This window comes from Arvicanthis niloticus, chromosome 18 (assembly GCF_011762505.2).
Source record: "Arvicanthis niloticus isolate mArvNil1 chromosome 18, mArvNil1.pat.X, whole genome shotgun sequence".
NCBI classification, from domain to species: domain Eukaryota; kingdom Metazoa; phylum Chordata; class Mammalia; order Rodentia; family Muridae; genus Arvicanthis; species Arvicanthis niloticus.
The window spans coordinates 36,678,739-36,700,267 of record NC_047675.1 but is presented as its reverse complement, the minus strand read 5'-3'; the positions used below and the strand labels follow the sequence as shown (position 1 = coordinate 36,700,267).

Genomic DNA, 21,529 nt, shown 5'->3' with positions numbered 1-21,529 from the left:
TGACCTGGGTACCCTCAGAGTTCACACTGGATGTCTGAGACAGACTAAGCAGCTGGCAGTGACTGGGTACTGACTTGGAAGACAGCAGGCTCTCAGGGTACCAAAGGCTGTTTTTTGGGTATGGTGGCAGACAAGCGGATGGCTAAAGCAGAGGCCAAGGGGAGACGGTAGTGAAGGATTGTTGTGCCAGTGCCAGGGCTAAAAGACCCTCTGTAGCTGTGCTGGGAGGGGTGAGGCCTGGCCTGCAGGCTGGGCTTAATGCCTTCTCTGAGGGAATTCTTGAGGGAATTCAGCTCTGGAGCAGCAAGCGATTGCCATGCAAGTCCCCAGAGGATGAGACATGACCTATGGGACCTGCTCTTGAACCATTAGAGGAGCTGGGTCCAGGTAGTCCTGGTCCCAGTTCCCTAGCTGTTCAGGAGTCCTTGAGGTTTCAAGCTGTCCCAGAGGGACAATATAGCATGCTAAATTAGCAGAGTGAAGAGTTTGCAGCCCAGCTCCAAGCAATCCTTGTTGGCATATTGCTATTTAAGCACTCTCTCGTAAGCAAAAAAAAAAAAAAAAAAGAGAATTCGTATCATTCTCAGACACTAAGGGGATACTGAGAAGACAGCAAAGTCTTACTGGCCTGAAGTCTATAAACAGAAACATGGCCGTGGCCTGGTTACCAGCTTCATGGAGTCTCAAATAGGGAAGAGGCCCAAGTATGTCCATGCCACCTGCTTTTCTGCTCTGTACAGACTGGGGATGCTGGGTAACAGCTTGAGCTCTCATCCCAAGGCACTAGGCTGCCACTGGCTACTCCTACTTTTTCCAAAGCTCCCTCTCTCCACTGGTTCAGTCTACCAGAGAAGGACTGCTCATCATGAGTGCTGACACCTTTGCAGTCTGGAAAACCACTTGAAGTTAACTGTCACTCATGTGAGGACATTCTATTGTTCTGATGTATGTGGATCTCTTGTGTTATATCTAATGTCTGCTTCAATCTCTTAACTGGAACTGTCTAGCTCCATGGGAAGAAAACCATAGTGATTTTCTTCTTTTAGCCAGTGAGCTGAAGGATCCATTTCTACCAGGACTCACTGACACTACTGCCACTTCAGCCATTTCTAGACTACAGTGGTTCTCAAATGGTATGCTCTTGAGTCTCAAGCACACTGGACAGATGCTCTACAGCTGAGCTGCCTGCCCAGCCCCTGAATACTGTTGATTATTGCAAACAGGTGGGGGCAGGTGCTACTTGCATCTGGTGGGTATTGGTCAGGGATGTTGTTTAAGCATCCTAAAGCTCCACCATAAAGAACTATCTGGCTTCAAATGCACAGAGCGCCGAGGGATGGGAGTCTCTCCCACAGCATAGGGACGTCCTTTTGGGACCGAGATACCAGAAGGCCCTTCCTCCTGCTGCTCTGTCCTTTTTTCATGGGTCAGTTCTTTGGCCCAGTTCCCAGGGTGTCTTCAACTTCATTCTCTGTCACCTAACCTGTGTTTTCCTCCATCAAGTTCCCTCTTCTCCTTTTCCTGTCCTGTCCCATCCCTGGGCTCACTCTGAGGCTGAGCAGGCTTCTGTGTCAGCTCTCAAATCTTCTTCAGGCTTCATCTTCCCTCATAACCTCCTCCCAGATTCTCTCTTTTCCCCTTCTACCTTTCTGACTCTTCCCAGCCTCCTCAACTACCAAATATAAAGCTTCTTAGGGCTTAACCTCAGACTTCTTCCCTCACTCGGGATTCCTTACTCCCTAAAAAATGAGAACTCCACAGGGCAGAAGCAACTACAAGCACACTCTGCACAGGGCTGGTGCTGAGCAATTGTCTGTAGACTGACTGACTGACTGCATCATCCATTTCCACACTTTGCATCTTAGAACTAGGTGTCTCTTTGAAGCATCAAACTGCTGCATCAACATTTTACTTTTCATGTTCTCAAAGCCACTCAAACACAAGCATGTAACTGTCCTTACTCTCTATAATTCACTCAGGGCTCAGGACCTGCATGCTGTCTGGACTCTCCTTCCCTTTGTCCATCCTGCAGTCCACACCTTTGACAATCAGTCAGTCTCACTAAACCATAGCCTCCCAATTGTCTATTCATCTTGGACCTTCTAACCTGTTCTCCTAACACAACAATCTTTCAAATCAGAAATCTGGTCACATCACTTCCCCAACATGTAATTCCTGACTGACCTCTGAGTATGGTTAAGAGATCCTCTCTGGCTGTGTTGGGTGGAGTAAGGACTGGACTGGAGGCTGGTCTTGATGCCCTCTTATACACAGTTCTTGAGGGGACTCAGCTCTGAACAGTAGTAGCTGATTGCTATGCTGAATATACTGAATCCCCAGAGGACGAGGAGAAAGGATCTATGAGCCTGCTCAACTTTGTGTTGGGGTTCACAGCAAAATGAACTCTTCGTGTACGTTCTTGCCTCCAAGTCCTGTGTAAACTGGGCTCTGCTGGAACTACCCAGCTCCTGCACCCTTGTTGTCACACCAATACAGTCTGACCCCCAAGCACCCTCAGCCACATTTAAGAACCCCACAACCTTGAGGTTTTGATTCCACTGGTCAAGAGGGAAGCCAAAAAAAGGGGGAGAGAGAAAGAAAGCAGGTGGCTGCTTTGTCACAGTGAACAGTGGGAGATTCGAAGCTGTGGCATACAGGGCTGACCTGATGATGAATGGGCCTCTGGCCTCCAGGAGCTTCCGTTCACTGCTGAATGTCTGCAGAAGGTTGATCATGAACTTGTAAAAGTAGGAGTTCATGGTGGGAGTGGAGGGAGAGCATTCTAAGCCTTTGGTACCTGTAGAGAAAGAAACAGCCAAGATTTAATCTGATTGTGTGTCTACAGGGTAATGAAATAAAATACAATTGTAAGTGCCAGAGGGCATATTCTCATATTCTTTCTTTCTTTCTCTCTCTCTCTCTCTCTCTCTCTCTCTCTCTCTCTCTCTCTCTCTCTCTCTCTGTGTGTGTGTGTGTGTGTGTGTGTGTGTGTGTGTGAAGAAAAGAGAGAAATATCTCCAATGAAGGGTCACAGACTGGAAACACAGACTTTATGAGCATGCCTAAGTAGATACAATTTATTGGTTTACTTCTAACCAACATCTCATGTGTAAGACCTCCATTAGGTGCTGTAATAAAAATGAAGTGGGGCCTGGAGAGATGGTCTTGTGATTACAGGCATGAATTGAAGACTTGAGGTTGATTTTCAGCACCAACATCAGGCAGCTCAAAACCACCTGTAACTCCAGTGGCTCTGACACCATCTTCTAACTTTCATGGGAGTCTGTACTCATGCGTACATACCCACACACAGTTACACATGCCCACACATGGTTACATATACATATGATTAAAAAAAATAAATCTTAAAAATAAAAACAAATGAACAAAATTCTCCTCATTATCCCAACAAATTAGATATATGTGGGGTTTAATTTGCACAATTAAGAACAATGGCCAGTCAGAGCATAAAGAGGTTAGACAGACAGCTGGGCATGGTGGTGCATGCCTTTAATCTCAACCATTGGGAAGCAAGGGAGGGCAGGGGGATCTCTATGAGTTTGAGGCTAGCCTGGTCTATGTAGTGAGTTCTAGGACAGAGTTATGTAGAGAGACCCTTTCTCTTATATTTTTGGTTGTGAGCCTAGCCTTTAACGGCTGAGCCATCTCTCCAGCCCGACCCTTTCTCAAAAAGACCAAAATGACAAAAACAAACAAAAGAGAGATTAGACAGGTGCAACTACTCCATGGTCAACAAAGCTGGTAGCCCCCTAGGGGCATAAGACAAAATCCCTTCCCTAGTGCGGAGAAAAGAACTACACAGTGCACACAATGACTGGGCTAAAGACAACACAAAGCAGACGGTGACATGTCTGAAGCATTGCCTAGCACTGGGAAGTAGGTAAAGGTGTTCTGGGGTAGAACTCCTCCAGCCTCAAAGCCCTGGCTGGCTGTGTGTGTGATACAGGGAGCATGGCTTTCCCATGCCTCAGCTGAAAGCCTCACACCACCCCTGCTTCAGCCTGCTCTTGCATATGTGCCCTTGGTGAAGCTTCCAGCACTGGGGGAACAAGGGGAAGGCTGATGGGAGGTTGGGCTTATTCTGGTGTGGGCTGCTCAAATCCCACAGGATCCTCCTTCCTTTTTTAATGCATGGTGGCCCTAACCACAGTGCTGAAAAGAAGTGTCAAGGATGGGGGGATTTCTCAGTCTGCCCAATGCATCTTTGTCAAAAGTAACAGCTTTATTAGAATCTCATTCTTGCCCCGTAAAATATGCCTTTCAAAGCATACCATTTACAAGTTCTCAGAATATTCTTAAAGTTGTACAGAATCCATCACTAACTGTGGAATACCCTAATTACCCTTCTACTGAAATCCTGCACCTGTTACTTTCACTTCCCAGTCTCTCCTCTAAGCCCTGAGAACTCCTTATATCTATGAACTGGTCTATTCTGGACATTTGCATGAATAAATGGGACCTAATAATGGGTTCTTTCATGCAGCATAAATTCAAGGCTCATTTGGTTGTATATATCTATTTTTCATTCTTATCACTGAACAATAAGCATATCATATTGCATCTGTTAATTCATTAAGTGGCGAGTACCTGGTAGCTTCCACTCATAGCTAGTGTGAATAATGCTGCTATAAGCAGTCATGAGTTCTCTAGGGATGGGTTTCCTTTCTCTTGGCTATTCCTAGGAATAAAACTGTTGGGCCCTGAGGGAACCCTCTCCAGGCCACTTTCCACATTGGCTGTACCAGACCTCTACCTTCTTGACATCCTCTCTAGTATGTGTCACCTGCCATTCACTATGGCCTCCCTAGTGGATGGAAAGTGGTATTCCACTGTGGCTTTGATTTGTAATTCCCTGGTGATAATACATACAATTCCTGTGTTTATCTCATAAATCCAGCTACTCAATTCCTTTGCCTATTTTCAAAACTGAATTACTTGCCTTTATTGTTATTAGAGTTCCTCACATATGAGGTTCTATCAGGTAGGCAGCTTAGAAACATTTTCTCCTATTCTGCGGGTTTCTCCCCACTTCTTGTCAGGAACATGCTTCACTACAAAGCTACATCTCCAGTCTGCTTTCTTGATACTATCCTCTAAACAAAACTATTTGGGCTCAGAGACATTTTGGTGGTAAGAGCATTTGCCTACTTAGTTCAAGGTCCTGAGTTAAACTGCAAAACAAAACAAAACAAAACAAAACTTTCTGTGGTGCTGCAAGGCCCCACACACGTGTGCTAGGGAGCTTCTGCCAATGAGATACACCGTCAGCCCCAAAATAAGTCCAATATGTCATTTTTTCCCTTGGGCTGCTCAAGCTTTTGAGATGGTAAGGTAAACAGGGCCAACTGAGGCAGCAGACACCGTCAATTTCTGATCTGGCCTCTCTGGTTTGGAAGCCTCTTTTCCTGAAAGGGCAGGCAGGCACTCACACAAGGTAGGTAGATGCAGGGGTCCCTGGAGATCATGCTTGGCTGTGGGAGCACATATGAACCTCCAGAAGAGTCAGACCAAGTGCATAAAAGAATGTAAAGACCAACCAGGGCACCACAATGAGTCTCCCAAAGGAGCTGATGGTTGCCAGTGGCCACAGAGGCACTGAAACACCCCAGGAGTCCTGCTTTGTGTTTCCTCTTCATCTTTATAGAGGAGTGGCTGGGAGCTAGAAGGCATTTTTCATTTTTCTTCCCCTTCCCCAAGCTGCAGATGCTGCAGCCTTAAAACCTGTCATTCTCACTACTTAAAGACTCTCAACAGACCCTTGTACCTCCAAACGCTGTTACCTTCAACCCCAAGACCTCTCTACACAACCCTGCATACTTCCAAATCATGAATCCCAAGCCTTTTCTAAACAACAGCCTCCCAGACAACTGCACCGCGGAGCCCTGAGTGGAGAGCCAGCTTAAGGGCAGGCCACATTCTGCCCTTCTGGTGTTTGTTCTGCATTGCTCCGGGTCCTGTTGAAGGCAGTCTGGCTGTCCTGGTCCTGAGTGACTTTGGAATGGCAAACAGTCTCTGTTCCCTGGCCCAGAGGGGCTGTTTGCAGAATTGTGTCAAATTCTTACAGATCAAGTAACCTCATGCCCAGCTGGGCTGATCTCAGAAGAGGTGGCTGAAGACACAGCTGTTGTGGCAGCCCCGCCTCCCATCCTCACCCACAGGAGATAAATTAAGTGGTGGCTGTCATGCCTGCCTACCTATCCCACACTCCCAGGGACATGTGGACAGGAATCCAGCAAACAGCAAGCTTCTCCTGGGTGTATATCTCTGCATTATCTGAGTCTCTGTCTCCTTCTTGCTTCTCCAGGGTCAGCCTACTTCCAGGCCTAAGGCCACTAGGCTTCGAAGTACTTAAACAAAAGGACCAATGAATAGAGTAACCATAAATAAGTCCTCCCTGGCTGTGGCCATCTGGGAGCCCTAAGGAGCTGGGGACTCTGGGAACACTGGAGTTCAGCCTCACAGGGACATGGAAAAGCAAGCACCAAACAAGGTGCTTGGCCTCAGTTTTTTTTTTTCTTTCTTTCTTTCTTTTTTTTTTTTTAATATCATATTAAGTCTCAAGGGTTTTTTTTTTTTTTGTTTATTTGTTTTGTTTTTGTTTTGTTTTGTTTTTCGAGACAAGGTTTCTCTGTATAGCCCTGGCTGTCCTGGAACTCACTCTGTAGACCAGGCTGGTCTTGAACTCAGAAATCCGCCTGCCTCTGCCTCCCAAGTGCTGGGATTAAAGGCATGCGCCACCACTGCCCGGCTTGGCCTCAGTTTCTTAATCTATAAGTAGGGGCAGTAAGAGTGCCCAAGACCTGAGATGACACACATAATGTGCTGGGCAATGCCTGCCACACGTCGTGCTCAATAAATGGGGTGAGTGTGACATCAGCAAATGTCTCCTGTCCTGAAGCACTATGTGGAGCAGACTGCTTTCATGCCTTGCAAGAACAGGCTGGACATGCAGGGAGAATTGGGATCTCAAACTCACAGAATTCTGTTGGGGTGCTCAGGGAGAAAGAGAAGGAGTTATCTGTGACCCATTCCACCTCAGCTAACAGACTGGTCAAGGACAACAGGAGAGATGGCTTGGGGTTACCTGGGACACATTTCTGCTCTTCTTAGGAAGGCCTCTCATTGGTCCAAATGGACTCTCAGTGCCTAGGCTAAATGGTGGTGGCCTTTAGTGGAGAGATAGAAAAGCACATGGGACAAGTGACTCTAGTTCTTAGGAGCAGTGCCCTCTGGAAAAACCTGTGAACTTAGTCCTTCAGGTAAGCCCTTTGTTCAAAGACTACACACAGGAAAAAGCCAAAGATCCCCTACTGGAGCCATGTACCTTTCCCAAGACTCAGCTGATGAGAAGCTTATGGCAATTTAGGGGGGGCCACCCAGAGCCCCAGCTTGGCCTGTATTGAGAGTACAGCCACCAGGAACAGTGCTTCTGACCTAAGAACCTCACTTGCCAGGAAGACACCACACCCATGCAAATCTCGAGTCCCAGGCAAGAAAGGGGAGCTGTCAGTGCTCACTGGTGACAGCGGCAGGGTCTGTGAGAGCTCTCGCCACCTTGGTTTTATCTTTGCCCAACCTCCTCTGACCTCAGCAGCCATCAGGCCTAGTGTCTGGAAAACCCAAGAAAGAAGGCTCCTGTAAGCCTGTAAGACTCTGGCCTCTGTTCAGGCCTCCCCTCAGAGATACCAACAACCTCAGATGGGACAGTGTCTGTGCCTCCAGTGAGCCGACTTGCCCATGCCATCATATCTCACCTGAAAAGTGAGTTTAGATCAAAGAGGTGCCACATCCTGCTCTGCACCCCATTCCTGCTGCTGTCTGGGAAATCAGAGAGCTTAGGTGCAGACTCTTGAGGTGAACTTCTCTCCTAGCCCAAAAAGGCATAAAAAGAGTCTCCCTCTTCTGCCATGTGAACACCGATTTTCTTTAGAGAGCTTACCATGGTGTCTCTGCTGCTAGGTCTTGAACTCTCTCCTTGGATCTCCTACCATGTTGTTGCCTTCTCTGCCTCTTTCGTCTTTTGTGTTTAAGAAACATCTAATAAGTTCCTCAGTTCCCAGTAATCCAACTCAGTGTCCTCTTGAGTCACCTGCCCTATCTAGAACCTCATGGTTTTTGGCCAGGGCTGTGGAGCTTGGGAGGGAGTTGGAAGGAACAAACTGGCCCAGGAGTGTGACTGCACTGACTTCTGCCTCACTGCAGCCTGCACCTCCCAGGGGGCAGCTCAAGCATTCCTCCACCAGCCTCTTCCGCCCACCTCTGGCTCTTGTTCATCTGGTTGTGCAGTCTGTAGTGGCTCTGTTTCAAGCAGAGCTAGTGCTCTACAGGCCTGAGGATAGGCAGAGCTGGGCTCAGTGGCCTGATTCAGGGAAGGCCGTCCAGATCTGTATCTGGACAGAGGTGTAGTAGCAAACTCCTCCCTCAGCATTACCTACAGTACAGTTCTGTAGGTCCACTCAAATGGTGAACAGATTGCTTTGGTGAAAACCAGCAGGCCAGGAAGGACAGGACAGGGTTGTGTGTCTCAGGGGCTCTTCCTGAAGGGCTGAGAAGGGCAGGATTTCCATTTCCTGACCCAATGACCACAGGGATGTGAGGGAGAGTGCAGTCCCTTAGTCATAAAAATCTGCCTTGTAGTTCTGGTCTGGGCAAGGAAGAAGCCTGTGGGGCTCTGAAAAGAAGCTCACATGACTGACTGCTCAGGGGCAGACAGATGCTGTGGGGAGCCCTCTGTATACAAAGGCAGGCCGGTGTGGTGGTGGCTGGGGAGCCAGCCCTGCAGATGTTGCTAAGTGAAACCTGATGTGGCGACATGAGAATCTGCAGAGTGGCTCACAAACAGCCTTTCCTGGGATGTTTTGGATTGATTGAGTTTTGTGGCTATGACGTGAAGGAGCCTCACATGTCAGGATAAAAATAGCTCTGGCCTCAATTACACAACCCGAGTTATAGTGCAACAGAACCAGATGCTAAAACATTAGCCACCAAGCTCAGACTCCACTTCTCTACCCGCTTCTCTGCTGAGGTCAGGCCCATGGATCTGAGCAGCTCAACTCAAGAGCCATTAGGATTTGCTGCCTTGAGAAGGCAGGGAAAGGGCTAGTGGCTGCGGAAAGAAAGCACACCTAGAAGGCCAAGGGAACAGGTTAGACCTGGACTTTGTTGCTGCCATTTTTAGCCAGGCCATGGAGACGGCTGGCCTCTCATCTGTGTTAGGGGAGAGGAATACAGTCTATTCTCGGCACAGAAAGTACTTTATGAAGCTGGGTGTGGTGGTGCACCCCTTTAATCTCAGCATTCTGAATGCAGAGGCAGGAGGATCTCTGAGAATTCCAGGCCATCCTGGTCCACATAGGGAGCTCTAAGACACCCAGGGCTACCTAGGGAAACCCTGTCTCAAAATAAAACAAGCAAACAATAACAACAAAAAGTACTTCACGGAAGGGGAAATGACTGGGAAGCTAGCCCAGGTCAAAGGGGAGGAAGGGGAAGGAGCAACTTCCCCACAGAACTAAGTGGCTGGGAGAGAAGGGGGCCAAGCTAGGCTTTTCTTTTTTAAAGAGAAGTTGTACAACTGGAGGTAGCAACCCTTCCATGGCTTCATGGATGAAAGGTCTCAACACCAACCCAGCAACCTGGTCCTGGAAGTAAGCACCCAAGATAATAGCTGGAACCTCACCCAGATCTGGGAGGCATTTCCGATGTCTGGCTCACAAGACAAGATAATGGGTCAAAGAAGGAAGGGCTCAGGGGTAATTCCCAGCTTTTAGGGTAGTGGTGGGTTCACACTGCCACCTGCTATCAGGAAGGGGCTGCCATTGAAGCAAGGGCTAAGGCCAAGGTGGGTGCTAAAGGGAGAGGGCTAGGACTGACAAGACCAACCAACAAGGAGTCTTGGATGCAGGACCAAGGGACACCTTCCCAGACAATGGGCCTGGGGAACATCAGCTCATTCTTGGTGTCCTGTTTGTTCCCAGCCATCCTTTATTTTGACCATCTCTCATCCTTGCTGGGTACCTGCTGTTAGGAACTCATATGTAAATAAAAACCTAGCTCTTGTAGCCTGAGATGTGCATACAAGACATTTGGTAATCCTGGTAAAATCTGAGTCTAGAAGCGGGGATGATCTGTGTGCTTGCATTTCTTATGACTCTGGGCTAGTTCAGATTTGGAAACCCATACCTCTGCACCTTGAGCTAAAAGGAAACAGGTCAGTTTCACCATCCACCCTGACAAGCTTGAAGGGCTACAGGGGAGGCAGCCTTGCAGAGGATGTCATCAGAACTGACCTGAGGGATCCAGTGTTACTAAGGACGGATATCAGGGCAGTTTCTCACTGCAGAGTATTGCTTGATCTTAGCCCTGCCTATGGAGTAGCTTCTGGAGACTCCTAGCACTCCAGCTCAGTTTAGAAGATGAGGAGGTAGTGCCTGAAGCAGGAACCCACTATAGGCAACAGGTAGCAGATGTTTCTGCTGCCTCCTAGAAGGTGAAAGATGTATAGGCAGAGACCTTTGAGGTTCAAAAAGCAAGAGGCAAGGCTTTTGGAGAAGCCGTGATATGGTTACATATCACACCATATGTGATATGGTCAGCTGTGTTATAGTAAGCTGAAGGCAGGACAGGAAATGAGGCTCTATGTAGTGAGAGGCCAGAATGGGGTCCTTGGAATCACTGTGAAGAACTAGGGAATTCTAGAGCAGGCTGGGCCACAGCTGGGAAGAGGGCACCAAGACCAGCTCAGACTGCTAGCTAGGTGCCTCCTCCCCCTCTCCTTAGGTGAAGAAACCTTCAAGGGCTGTAAGTGGGATCCCTGTGCTCCTCTGAGTATGGTGTTACATAGCCAGATACAAATGCCTGTCACCACCCTCGATCAAGGGACTAAAGCATGCTCCTCTCAGAGGTACTGGATGGAGCTAGAGTGATCCAGGTGAACAGTCCTATAGAGGGCTTAGCACAGTGCCAGTTTTAATAAGCACATGGCAAAATGTTGGCAGCTATTGTAACCACTGTTACTATGGGGAGAAATGGCCTAGTTCCTGAAAGCCTCCTGGGTTTCTTCCAGGACTTGTTTGTCTGTTGACAGGAAGACACTGCTGACATCTGGTCACACTGGCCTGAGATGCAGGGAATGAAATGGAATTGAAACATTTTACCTTTGCCCTTTATAGACACAGAGGTGGAGACATTTCAGACAAGTGATCCCTGAAGGGTATGTTGCCTTGATTAGTTTTTAGCCATGAGTAGCGTTGGGGATCAGTGGTGCTGGGTGCTTGCTGAGCCTGTACAAAGCCATCCCTAGCTCCTCCCTAGTGGTGGTGCATACATACCTGTAATCCCAGCATAGGGGAGGTGGAGGTTGGATGACTTAAAAATTAAGATTATCCTTGGATACCTGATGAATTTAAGTCTAACCCGGAATACATGAGACCCTGCTTTAAAAAGAAAAGAAAAAGAAGAGAGAAGAGGAGAAGAGGAGAAGAGAAAAGAAAAGGAAAGAAAAGAAAAAAATGGGCCACAACAAGAAGGCAAGTCATGGCAGCCTAGAATTTCAGGCCAACTTTCAGACCAGCCATGACCCTCAGCCCAGATTGTCACTGATGCTTGGCTGAGGATCCAGAGGACACCTGGGTCTCCCCAGACCTGCTATCTACCTGAGAGCAGAACTGTCTAAGGCCTTGGGTGGGGGTTGGGGGTGGGGAATGAATGCTGGGAGCTCCTGGGTCCTACTGTTTTGTGAGTGCTCTGGGTCAGGGTGGGTCCACAGAGGCCTGCTTACTGCCCCTTCTTCCCACAACCTGTCAATACACCTGCAGATTTCTTAAGTCAGGTAGAAATGATATACAGTGAGCTAAGCCCAGGAGCCCCCAGGGAGGGAGCTGGCTTTGCTCAGAGGCCCTTGCCTAGGCAGCTCTCCTGTCACTCTGAAGGTAGTTCCTTTCTGGTCAAGAACAAAGGAGTTGGGATCCAGACGTGGGTCTCTGTGCTGGAGGGAGAGAGATGTTTATGCTAAGTCAGGCGAGAGGAAAAATCCTATATGGCCAACTCTTTCTCCTCCAGCGCCCTGGGGACCACTGTAGTGGTGCATCTGGGCTAACACAGCACTCACTCAGGCATGTGATGGGTCTTTTTCCCCTACCACTGTGTGGGATCTTCACCGCTTGAGTTTACAGATTTAATGTGAAGGAGGGGCTATTGGTTTCCCTGCAGATGCCCTGACGTTGCCTTCTAGAAAGTTCCTGCATGGAGGAGAGTGAAATGACTTCTTCTTAGGGGATACAGCACTACTGTCTCAGGTTCTCAGAGCTGTGTCCTAGAGAGGTATAAGGCTGGACTCGAGACAGGAAGGAGGGCTGTCCTCTGTCCATGTGCATGGGTGCATAGGAGACAGAACCACAGTGCATGCCTGGGAAGTACTCTGGGAAGAGTGGCCAGCAGAGGAATGAGAACACTTCCTGCATGCTTTCTGACCTCAACAACATCCCATAAGGCAGCGGTGCCAGGAGAGGGCAGAGGACAGACTGGTTTCCTGCATTCCTTTATTACTGATTTGATCTTGACCTTCCAGAGCCATGAATGCACTTGTAAACTCTGATGGCAGCTGCAGATGTGCACGTATGAATGCATCTGCCCAGAGGGTCTCAGAGCTCCAAGTTCCACAACTGGCTCAGGCTAATGCTGTGACTCCTAGGATCATGCGTTTGTGAAAGAAATCACAGAACTGGCCATAGGCACTTCCCTGGGATTCTTCCCAGGACTGACTTTCTTACCATCTGGGATGTTTTGTTGTTTTTCCTAGGATTTCTGAGTGTCTCTGGCTGAGGTGAGCTATTCTGATAGTTTCTGCAGGCCACGGTAAGAGTCTCTACCCCGTCAGCCTCGTTAGCCGCCTACCCATTTTGGTGGTTCAAGGAGCCAAGATTCAGAGTTCTCTCTGCCATGCAAGTTTCCTCAGCTCTTGTCTCTAAGCAGCAGTGTGATTTTGATATCCCAGTGCTCTGAGAAACCTTGTAGGACCCCAGCTCTAGGGTGGGATTCCCAAAGCAGTTTCTTGGCTCATACCCTTAGTAGCATGAACCCACATTTCAGTATCGACTTCTCTATGCTTGGGAGGAAGAGAAAACATGATTACAGATGAAGGGAAGGACCACTGAGGGTCCTGGGAACATTAGGTACCCCAGTCTGCTCAAGGATATTGTTGCTGTCACTCTGGGGATGGACAAGATGCTCTCTATCCTCTACCTTGCTGTCTCCTGGGGAGGAAGGGCTGAGGGCCACTGCAGGGCTCCTCTCTTCTGGGCTCCTCCCTGGCCCCATCTCTCCTACATAAGGAAAAGCCTTCTCTCTACCTCACGTAGATCCCACAGTTCTGCACCACTACATTTGATCTCTGTCATCTGTCCCCAAGTTTGGGGCTGGCCCCTATATGCTGACTTGGAGACAGAGGGTACACAGTAAACTCCTCTGCTGAGAGACAGGAGGTGGGAGCCACAGCAGGGGTCCTGGCATCAGGATATGGGAGCTATTTCCTTGACCACAGCTAATGACTGCCCAGGAAAAGCTGGTCGCCTGAGTGAGGATGTGATGGCATCCTGGGGAAGCGGGAGGGAGGAAGGCAGGCTGCTGCTAGAGTTTATCGTTCTAACCCATCAGGGAGAGCATGCAGCAGGAGAGTCTAAAGTCTGGGCTCCTATGTGCTTCCTGCTACAGGGCTTAAGTGAACCATGGCTTTCTTTGTCATGGATAGGTGTTCTCAGCACATGTGACTTGACTCAGCATATCCAGGGGTGCACCAAGGCCTGTGGCACTCTGAAAATACTCTGAACTTCTCAGACACTGGGCATGGTTTCTGGCCAAACATTAGGAGCTTCTACTGGGGCAGTGCAGGTATAATATGGGCCTGGGGCTAGGGCCCAGAATGCCATAGAGCTGCAGGAGGAACAATGTCACTGAAAGGTTATGAGTCCATGAGATTCTAATGAGGTTCTGGTGTCTAGATGACATGAGGGGTTTAAGGGACAAAGACTTGGCAAACATCCAAGACCCACCAGGTAATTTCCTACCAACCTGTGTCTTTGGGCCTTTTTAAGGCTCACGGGGCTGAGGGAGGGAGGAGCTGGGTGGGCAGTGTGGCCAGGGAGGAGAGCTACCTGACATCCTGAAGGAACCTGAAGAACAAGCAGTATGAACGCCTTGGCTACCTTTACTTGCAAGAACAGCCCGGAAACAGCCTGTTTGAATTATCCTGTCTCTTGCCTGGGCTGCCTGCCATGCTGAGCTATTCTGAGCTTCAGTGAGGAGGAAATGGCTGCCTAGCTTTCTTCCACCTGTGAGACCCAAGACTGAAGGCCCTGGCTGGCTGCCTGCCTGTGGAGAAATTGCTTCAGAGGGTTTTGTGCTTACTCAGTGGTTCAAAAACATCAAAAGTGCCAAAGATGAGAGAAAAGGGTTGTGAGGGTCTCTTCAGGGGGCTAATGGTGTGTGAGCCAGGAGGCAGGAGGGCTCTGTCTCTTGTGGTAGAAGACCATGGGCAGGCAATCTACTGACCCTCATAAATGGCAGAACAGATTTATAAGTGACTTCCTGGGCTAGAATAAGACTCAGTCAGTACTAGCATTTTTTAGGCCAGAGCCTTCAGGGAAATACTTACTGGGAGGGTTTAGTAGGTTGGCTCTGCCGGAGGTGGGCACCTGAAGCTCCGAGTGGTTGACTCGGAAGTCAGGGCCATCAGGTGCGCCTGGGTCATCCGTCTGGCCTGCAGGGGAGGAAGCAATTTCTGCCAACACTTCCAGATCCTTCAAGACAACCTGGGGAAACAAGCGGAGGATAAAGGACAAACTCCCTACTATGAGCTGAGCTGATGTGGTAGAGGCGAAGTCAGCAATAAGGAGTGGCTTGCAGGGCAGGAGGGTTTGTAGACCTGCTTGTGGTCTGCTTGCCTGTTTTGAGAGCCACTGAGATTGTAGCTGTGAAAGTGTGTGGGAGAATGTGGTGAAGGTATGGACTAAGAGACCACTGACGGAGATGCCTAGAAAAGGATGCTGACCAGAGGTTAGAGAATCTTTTTCCCACAGCCCTCCTCTTTGTATCTGAACAAGGACTAGAGGGGGTTCCTTGAGATGCAGGTCCTGGGCATCATGGTGAGCCATATATAGGATGTATCTCACAGTTTCTGTATTGTATGAGGCCTTGACCCTATCCACCCCTGTCCATAGAACAGCTGCCACTGCAGAGATAACATCAGGCTACACAGAGTCCAAGGGCCCTCTATGCTTTGGGTGTGAGTCTGGCCTCCTGTGCTAAATGGCTTCCTAACACCCAGACAGGACTGTCTCTCAAGTGTTTCCACTTAGCCTTGGAAGGGCGAGGCAAGGCATCTTCAGCTGCCTACCTGCCTACTGCACTCTTGTAAGGAGAGGCACGTTACTCCAGGCCATATGGTCCTCTTTCCTCTAGGGCTGCCCTTAAAGGGCCAGTAGCCCTGGAAACTACACTATCTTCACTTGGCACCAGATCTGCCGGATGACAAAGCCCATCCCACTGTGGCACTATACAGTGGGTACTAGAGAAAGGCCAGGGACATGTCCTGTTGGAAAGGTATCACCACGAATGCATACCCCTTTGTGTAAGTGTCGTCGGCCCCAAGACTTGCAGTCTACATTCCCTCCACAGGGAGTTCCTCCCACTGCAGGTCCCACAAGTGCTTTCTGCTCCCTATTCTTCAGTTCTCAAGAACACCTGCCTCTGCTTCACCCACAGGTATATCCCTAGGACTAACCCTAGCACCCAGTACATGCTCAGCAAACATCAGGTGATAATAGGGACAACTGTGCCTTTTACTGGGCTTCTCTAAACCCAGATCAAGAAAGAATTAACCACTGAGAGGAGGAGGGTGGGAAAAGATCTACAGTAGGTACCGGACCAGTGGAAAGCTGCAGAGCTCTGTGGGTGGGGCCAATAGGTTAGCTAGTAGAATATGGTAAATACAAGGTCAAGATAAGGCTAAGCTGATGTTCCTTTGGGGGTGATGAAATGTTCTGGAAGCAGCGACAATGACTACTAAACCCTGTAAGTACAAATGTTCCTCAAGTGAAGATGGGTTATATCCTAATATACAAACTGTAATTTGAAAATATCACGATCATGAATGCATTCCCCACACTAACCTATGAATACTGGAGTTCAGCAAACCAGTATGCTGCAGAGGGCAAAGTGTCACTGGGAACTGCCCAGCATCAAAGAGTATAAAGTGTGGTGTACATCTGTGAGCTCAGCACTTGGGAGACACAGGTAGGATCAATTTGGGTTTTGGCAGAGGGCTCAGTGGGTAAAATGCTTGCCATGCAAGCAAGAGGAGCTGAGTTTGGATCTCCAACATCTGTGTAAGAAGTCAGGTACAGTGGCATCCTGTGCTGGAGAAGACAGAGGAGACAGCACATCCAGGGGCCTTGCAGGACAGTCAGTCTAGCTAAAATGGTGAGAGACTCTGTCTCAAAAAGGTAGAGAGGACAGGCAAGATGGCTTCTTAGCAGGTAAAAGCACTTGCCATCAAACCCGCCGAACTGAGATTAATTTCCAGAACTCACAAGGTGGAAGGAAAGGACCAGCCACCACTGTTATCCTCTGACTTTCATGTACATACATACACATGCCATGGCATGCATGTATGTAACAAAAAAGGATATAGTGTCTGAAGTACGAAAGTGATCCTATCAGTTCAGGTAACAAGTCAGTGTTTTACTCTATGCCATCGGGTTGTCACTTCTCCTAGTTTCTGCTGGCCAGCTTTCCTGTATCCCCGTTGAGGCTCCCGTGCCTGCTGAGCTGACCCTTCCTGGCCTCTGGTCTTTTCTAAGCTATATCACGTTTGGCACACATTTGACACCTGCACCTTGGCCTCCTCCAGGATGGTCATGACATCACTCACACAGATGCCATCCTGACTGTCCCCTCACTACAGACACTGAGACATCCTCTAGGCCCCGCTTGAGCTTCCACCTGCATCAAAGCTGAGCTGACAGAGGCACTGGGCTGTCGGAGGGAGTCAAAGCCACCCCTGCCTATGCCTGTGGGTACAAGAAGCAACAAAGCTTTGCCAGAAGCTTATCACTGCCTGTCCTTTCATGCACTGGAATTTGGGTTTTAGTTGCTCTCGGAATGGGTTCTATTTGCTGAGTTGTGGGAAATGGATCTGTAGTGGCTGGAAAATATGGCCCAACATAGCCCTGTCAGATGGCAGGAACAAAAGTTGGCCCCATGTTAGGCAAGAACCAGAAGACCCTAGGTGGGTCTGGGTTGCAGGCCTAGGGCTCTGTTTCCTGAAGGGAGGAGTCTCTGGCAGGTTCATGGCACCAGGAATGAAAGAGACAGAGGGAAGACGGGGTGGCAGGGAAGCAGATGGCACAATTATGTAGTTTTTAAAAAGCCTCCAGCATTCTCTGGTACTCCATTTCACAAGTACGTCACAGGTCAGGAATGGTAAAGTAGATCTCAGACTTGGAGCTGGGGGACAGTATGTGGTAAATCACCCAAAACAAAAGGCAAGAATGGAGCCGAGAGTTCTACAATAACTGAACAGTTTCCATAGGGTACTCCTGCTCCTAGGTGTTACCAAGAGAACCGCAAGCACATGTTCACACAGACACTTCTATGTGGACATTCACACTAGTTGAGCAATGGAAAGGCCCCTCTTCTGATAAACAGAATGTGGTACATCCACTTCACAGACTATGACCTGCTCATAAGAAGACTGAGGAGGGGAGCATGGCTCAGAGGGTAAAAGCACTTGCTGTACAAACATAAGCTGTGGGGCACACGCGTAATGCCAGTGCTCCTACAGTGAGATGGGACAGACACAGCCTGACATAAGCAGTGTATCAGATAACAGAGGCCCCAACTCAATAAGACGGAAGGTAAGAACTGACTCCTCAAAGTCACCTTTGATAATGGCATGTGCACACATCATACACACAAAAAATTAAAAAATGGATACTGGCCTCTCTAGCAACAGGAAGAGGCTTATAAACACTTACTAAGTCAAAGAAGGTAGACAAAAAAGGCTACACACCACAATGATTACATGAAATGTCTAGAAGAGACAAATCTGAAAAGATGAAGGTACATTTGTGGTTGCCAGTAGTTAGGGATGAGACCTCTAATGGGTGCAGTTATTTTCTTGGGGACAAGAGTAAGGAGATGAAATGTCCTGGAGTTAGGCAGTAGTGATGGTTGTGCAACTATGAAAACAGCTTTAAAACTGTAGGGTTTTGGTATATGTACAAAAAACATAAGAACTAAGGCAAAGTTTCAAATTGGTAACCTAACTCCCATTCAGTGTTGCTTGCACCAGTGCCCAAGTGATTGTTCTTTCCAAGGCCCTATGATCTGACAACTGATTCAGATTCAGGAGAGATGATAATGAAAAGGTCACCCTGGTCTCCTTCTAGAACTCTGCTTCTTCCAGTCATGATGTCCTCTCAGATCTGTCTGTGCAGGTAGACAGAGTAACATGCCCTCTGAGCAACAAATCCCGCAGGCCAAATGCTGAGTGAGAAAAGTATGACCCAGCAAGGCACGACATACATTATACCAGGCTAGCTCTTGCAAGAGCCCTGGCACCAGTACACTGGCACATAAGACACTAGATGTCCAACAGGCACCTCTTTCCAGCTGAAGTGATGCCTAGGAAGACCCAGTAGCATGCAAGAAGAATGGCCTGTACAAGATCATGTCTCCCAAAGAAGCTCGAGAACCAGGCTATAAGAAACAAGATCAGAGGAGCAAGCTACAGTTGAGAACTAACGCTCTCAATTACCATCAGTGTCACCTTATATTCTACACGAGGAATCTGAGATTTGTACAGTCACCAGCTCAACATAAATAGAGTCTGCTTCATACCTAGCTCTGGTCCAGAAGCCTAAGTCTGCTAATAAAACTATTCAGGGCTTTGTGGTCAGACATTCCAGATTTCCAACCCCCACCCTACATCAGTTAATGTTGTCCAACACAGCTCTCCTCTTCCTAACACCTACTGAGCAGCTCCCATGGTTCTGCTTTGACTACAGGAGACATAGGGCTAGACAGGACAGGCTCTGCCAGAGCCACAGGCTATAAGATGCAAAAACACTTACTTAAAAGAGAATCTTTGGGCTTCAGGAACCAGCAACTTGGTCTGAGGGGAGCCAAGAGCCTTTGGAAGCACTTGATAGTGTGTCCACCAAAGGCATGTGTGTGTGTGCACACACACACATACTCACACAGCGTGGGGCATTTGAAGCATTCTCTTAACTAGCATAAGCTGTTTATGGATACAGAGAATCAGGTGGTGCATTCTTGTGGTGGTTTACTTCCAGAGAGGGATGTGTGGCTAGAGGGATATATAGTCAGAAATCAGGCTCAAGTGGTAGCTAGGGTGGATGCCCCAAGCTTATGACTCATACAAAAGACTCTGGGTTCCATTTAGCAGGTAATAGCATCTGTTTTCCTGTATGTACAAATGGAGGCTTGATCATGCAAAGCTTCCCTGAAGGCTGTGAGACAAGCTGGCCCTCTGCACCAAAGGATTCAACCAACTGTCAACTGAAACTATTAGGTGATGTGCACCTATACAGGACATATAAAGGCCTTTTCCTTATTTTCTAAACATTGAAGCATTAAAGTTATTGCCATAGCATTTAATTGTATTCAGTATGTCACTGAGAGATGATTTAAAGTGCATGGGATAATGTATGTAGGTTATATGCAAATACTGGCCCATTTTATAGAAACAATATGAGCATTTTCAGATTCTGGAATCCACAGGGTCGTTGGAGCAATCCCCTATGGATACCAAAGAACAAGGGGACTTCAGATGCACAGCACAAAAAGCAAGCACAAAGAGTCTAACATCCCATTCTTACTACAAGACTTTTAATTCCAATACCAAGCTGTTAATGGCCCTGGCTCGGTGAAGAGGTGGGAATAGCAGTTCATACTGATACTGAATAGCATCCGTCTCTGCATTGCTGCCTCCTGCCCACTACTGGACAGAAGAGCAGAGCCAGGAAGGCTGCACATTTTGCATTTAGAACTGTTTTATTCTAGAAAGTCTAATATCAAATGGCAAATGAATGCAAATTACACTTCAACTGCACAATTAAAGCCGGAAATGTTGTCTACAGGTTCCTTTGGTGATCCCAGCCACTCTTCCTGTGCTTACAAAGCAAATGATTTGTTGCTACTCCTAGGGATTGGCAAAAAGCCCACAGCCCTGCCTGGGGCACCATACATACACAGGTGCACACACAATGAACTGCCCCTTCCTGCCCCTTAAATAGCCAGACCAGAATTGAAGGGAGGGAACTGCTTGAGTGGAGGGCAGGAATGCCGTACGGTCCATACGGTGGATGCCGTACGGTGGATACTGGGGAGGTACTGTGGGACTACAGTGGCTCTCCGACATTAGCTCAAGTGATCAAATCCCATTGCTAACTGTTTGTCAGCTGTCCATAATCCCAGCTTGGATCCTGAGCCTTTGAAGCAACAATCAAAATAAAGATCTGGCCCAGGGAGGGGAGCTATCGCAGAGAAGGGTCTAGTCAACAGGACACTGAGAAACATGAGCAGAGACCTGGCTTTGAGTCTCTATGCCCAGGCCAAGGCTGTGGTGCTCTACATTTCCCTGGAGACCCTGCAGTCCTTGGAGTGTGGGTAGGAAGCTATGGGACAAAGATCCCTGCTCAAGGACCCCACAAGGCCAGAAGGAAATGCCCCAGAACCACAGACATGTGGCCAGCCTTGCTCCACCCCCAGAAACCCAGATCTAGTTCTTCTGCCAATAAGCAGGCTGTCTGGGCCCATGCCCGAGGCTGGCCTGGAGTCCTGGCTCCAAGGATGGGGACTAGCTCTAAGAAAGCAGGAGGAAGCCACACCAATTAGTATGCACTACACAGCATTTTTGCAAAATGAATATAGAACACTTGTGCTTTCTTTTTGTGTGAGAGAAAGAAGAGGGGAGGGGGAAGGAGGTTACAAGAAAGCAATATTCTGCAGGAACGGGAGCGCCTGCTGTTACCATGGCAGTGGGTGGGGGTGGGGAGGACCCATCAGCTGGTCCCTGGTTCTGAAGTGCACTGTGCTGCCTTGACTCCTTGCTGGAGTGCAAGGGTCAAGGTTGAAGACAGTGAGTACAGACAGAATCTGCCAAGGTGTCTCCAAGGAAGCCTCAGGAGTTGGAGAATAAGGGCTTCATATTTCCCATGGGGTAGACAGCAGAGAGGAGAAAATAAGGGGATTCCTCAGACATCCCCTTTGCTGGAGACAACTTTATAGCGTCAACTGGCATTTTCCACAGGATAAAGGTAGATCCTGACATCTGTCATATTCATTTTCTAGCAATCAAGAGCAGCTCTCTCCTGGACTGTGCTGTTATCTTTCACTGGTCTAACGGGCATCCACTACTCTAATACCTGCCTTCTGCCCTTCCATGGCACTGTGGTTACTCCAACTGTTCCAATTGATAAGGCTACAG

The 21,529-nt window shown here is 48.4% G+C and overlaps 1 protein-coding gene across 3 annotated transcripts in view; it reads right to left on the bottom strand.

Moving 5' to 3' along the window:
* The window catches only part of Vac14 (VAC14 component of PIKFYVE complex), a 102,814-nt gene that overhangs the window by 36,513 nt on the left and 44,772 nt on the right, over nt 1-21,529 (bottom strand). For all 3 annotated transcript variants that reach the window (XM_034522500.1, XM_076915888.1, XM_076915887.1), the window contains exons 13-14: nt 14,672-14,828; nt 2,665-2,797 (exon numbers count right to left, since the gene is read on the bottom strand). In XM_034522500.1, the coding sequence (XP_034378391.1) occupies nt 2,665-2,797; nt 14,672-14,828 (290 nt within the window). The remainder of the gene's footprint in view (nt 1-2,664; nt 2,798-14,671; nt 14,829-21,529) is intronic.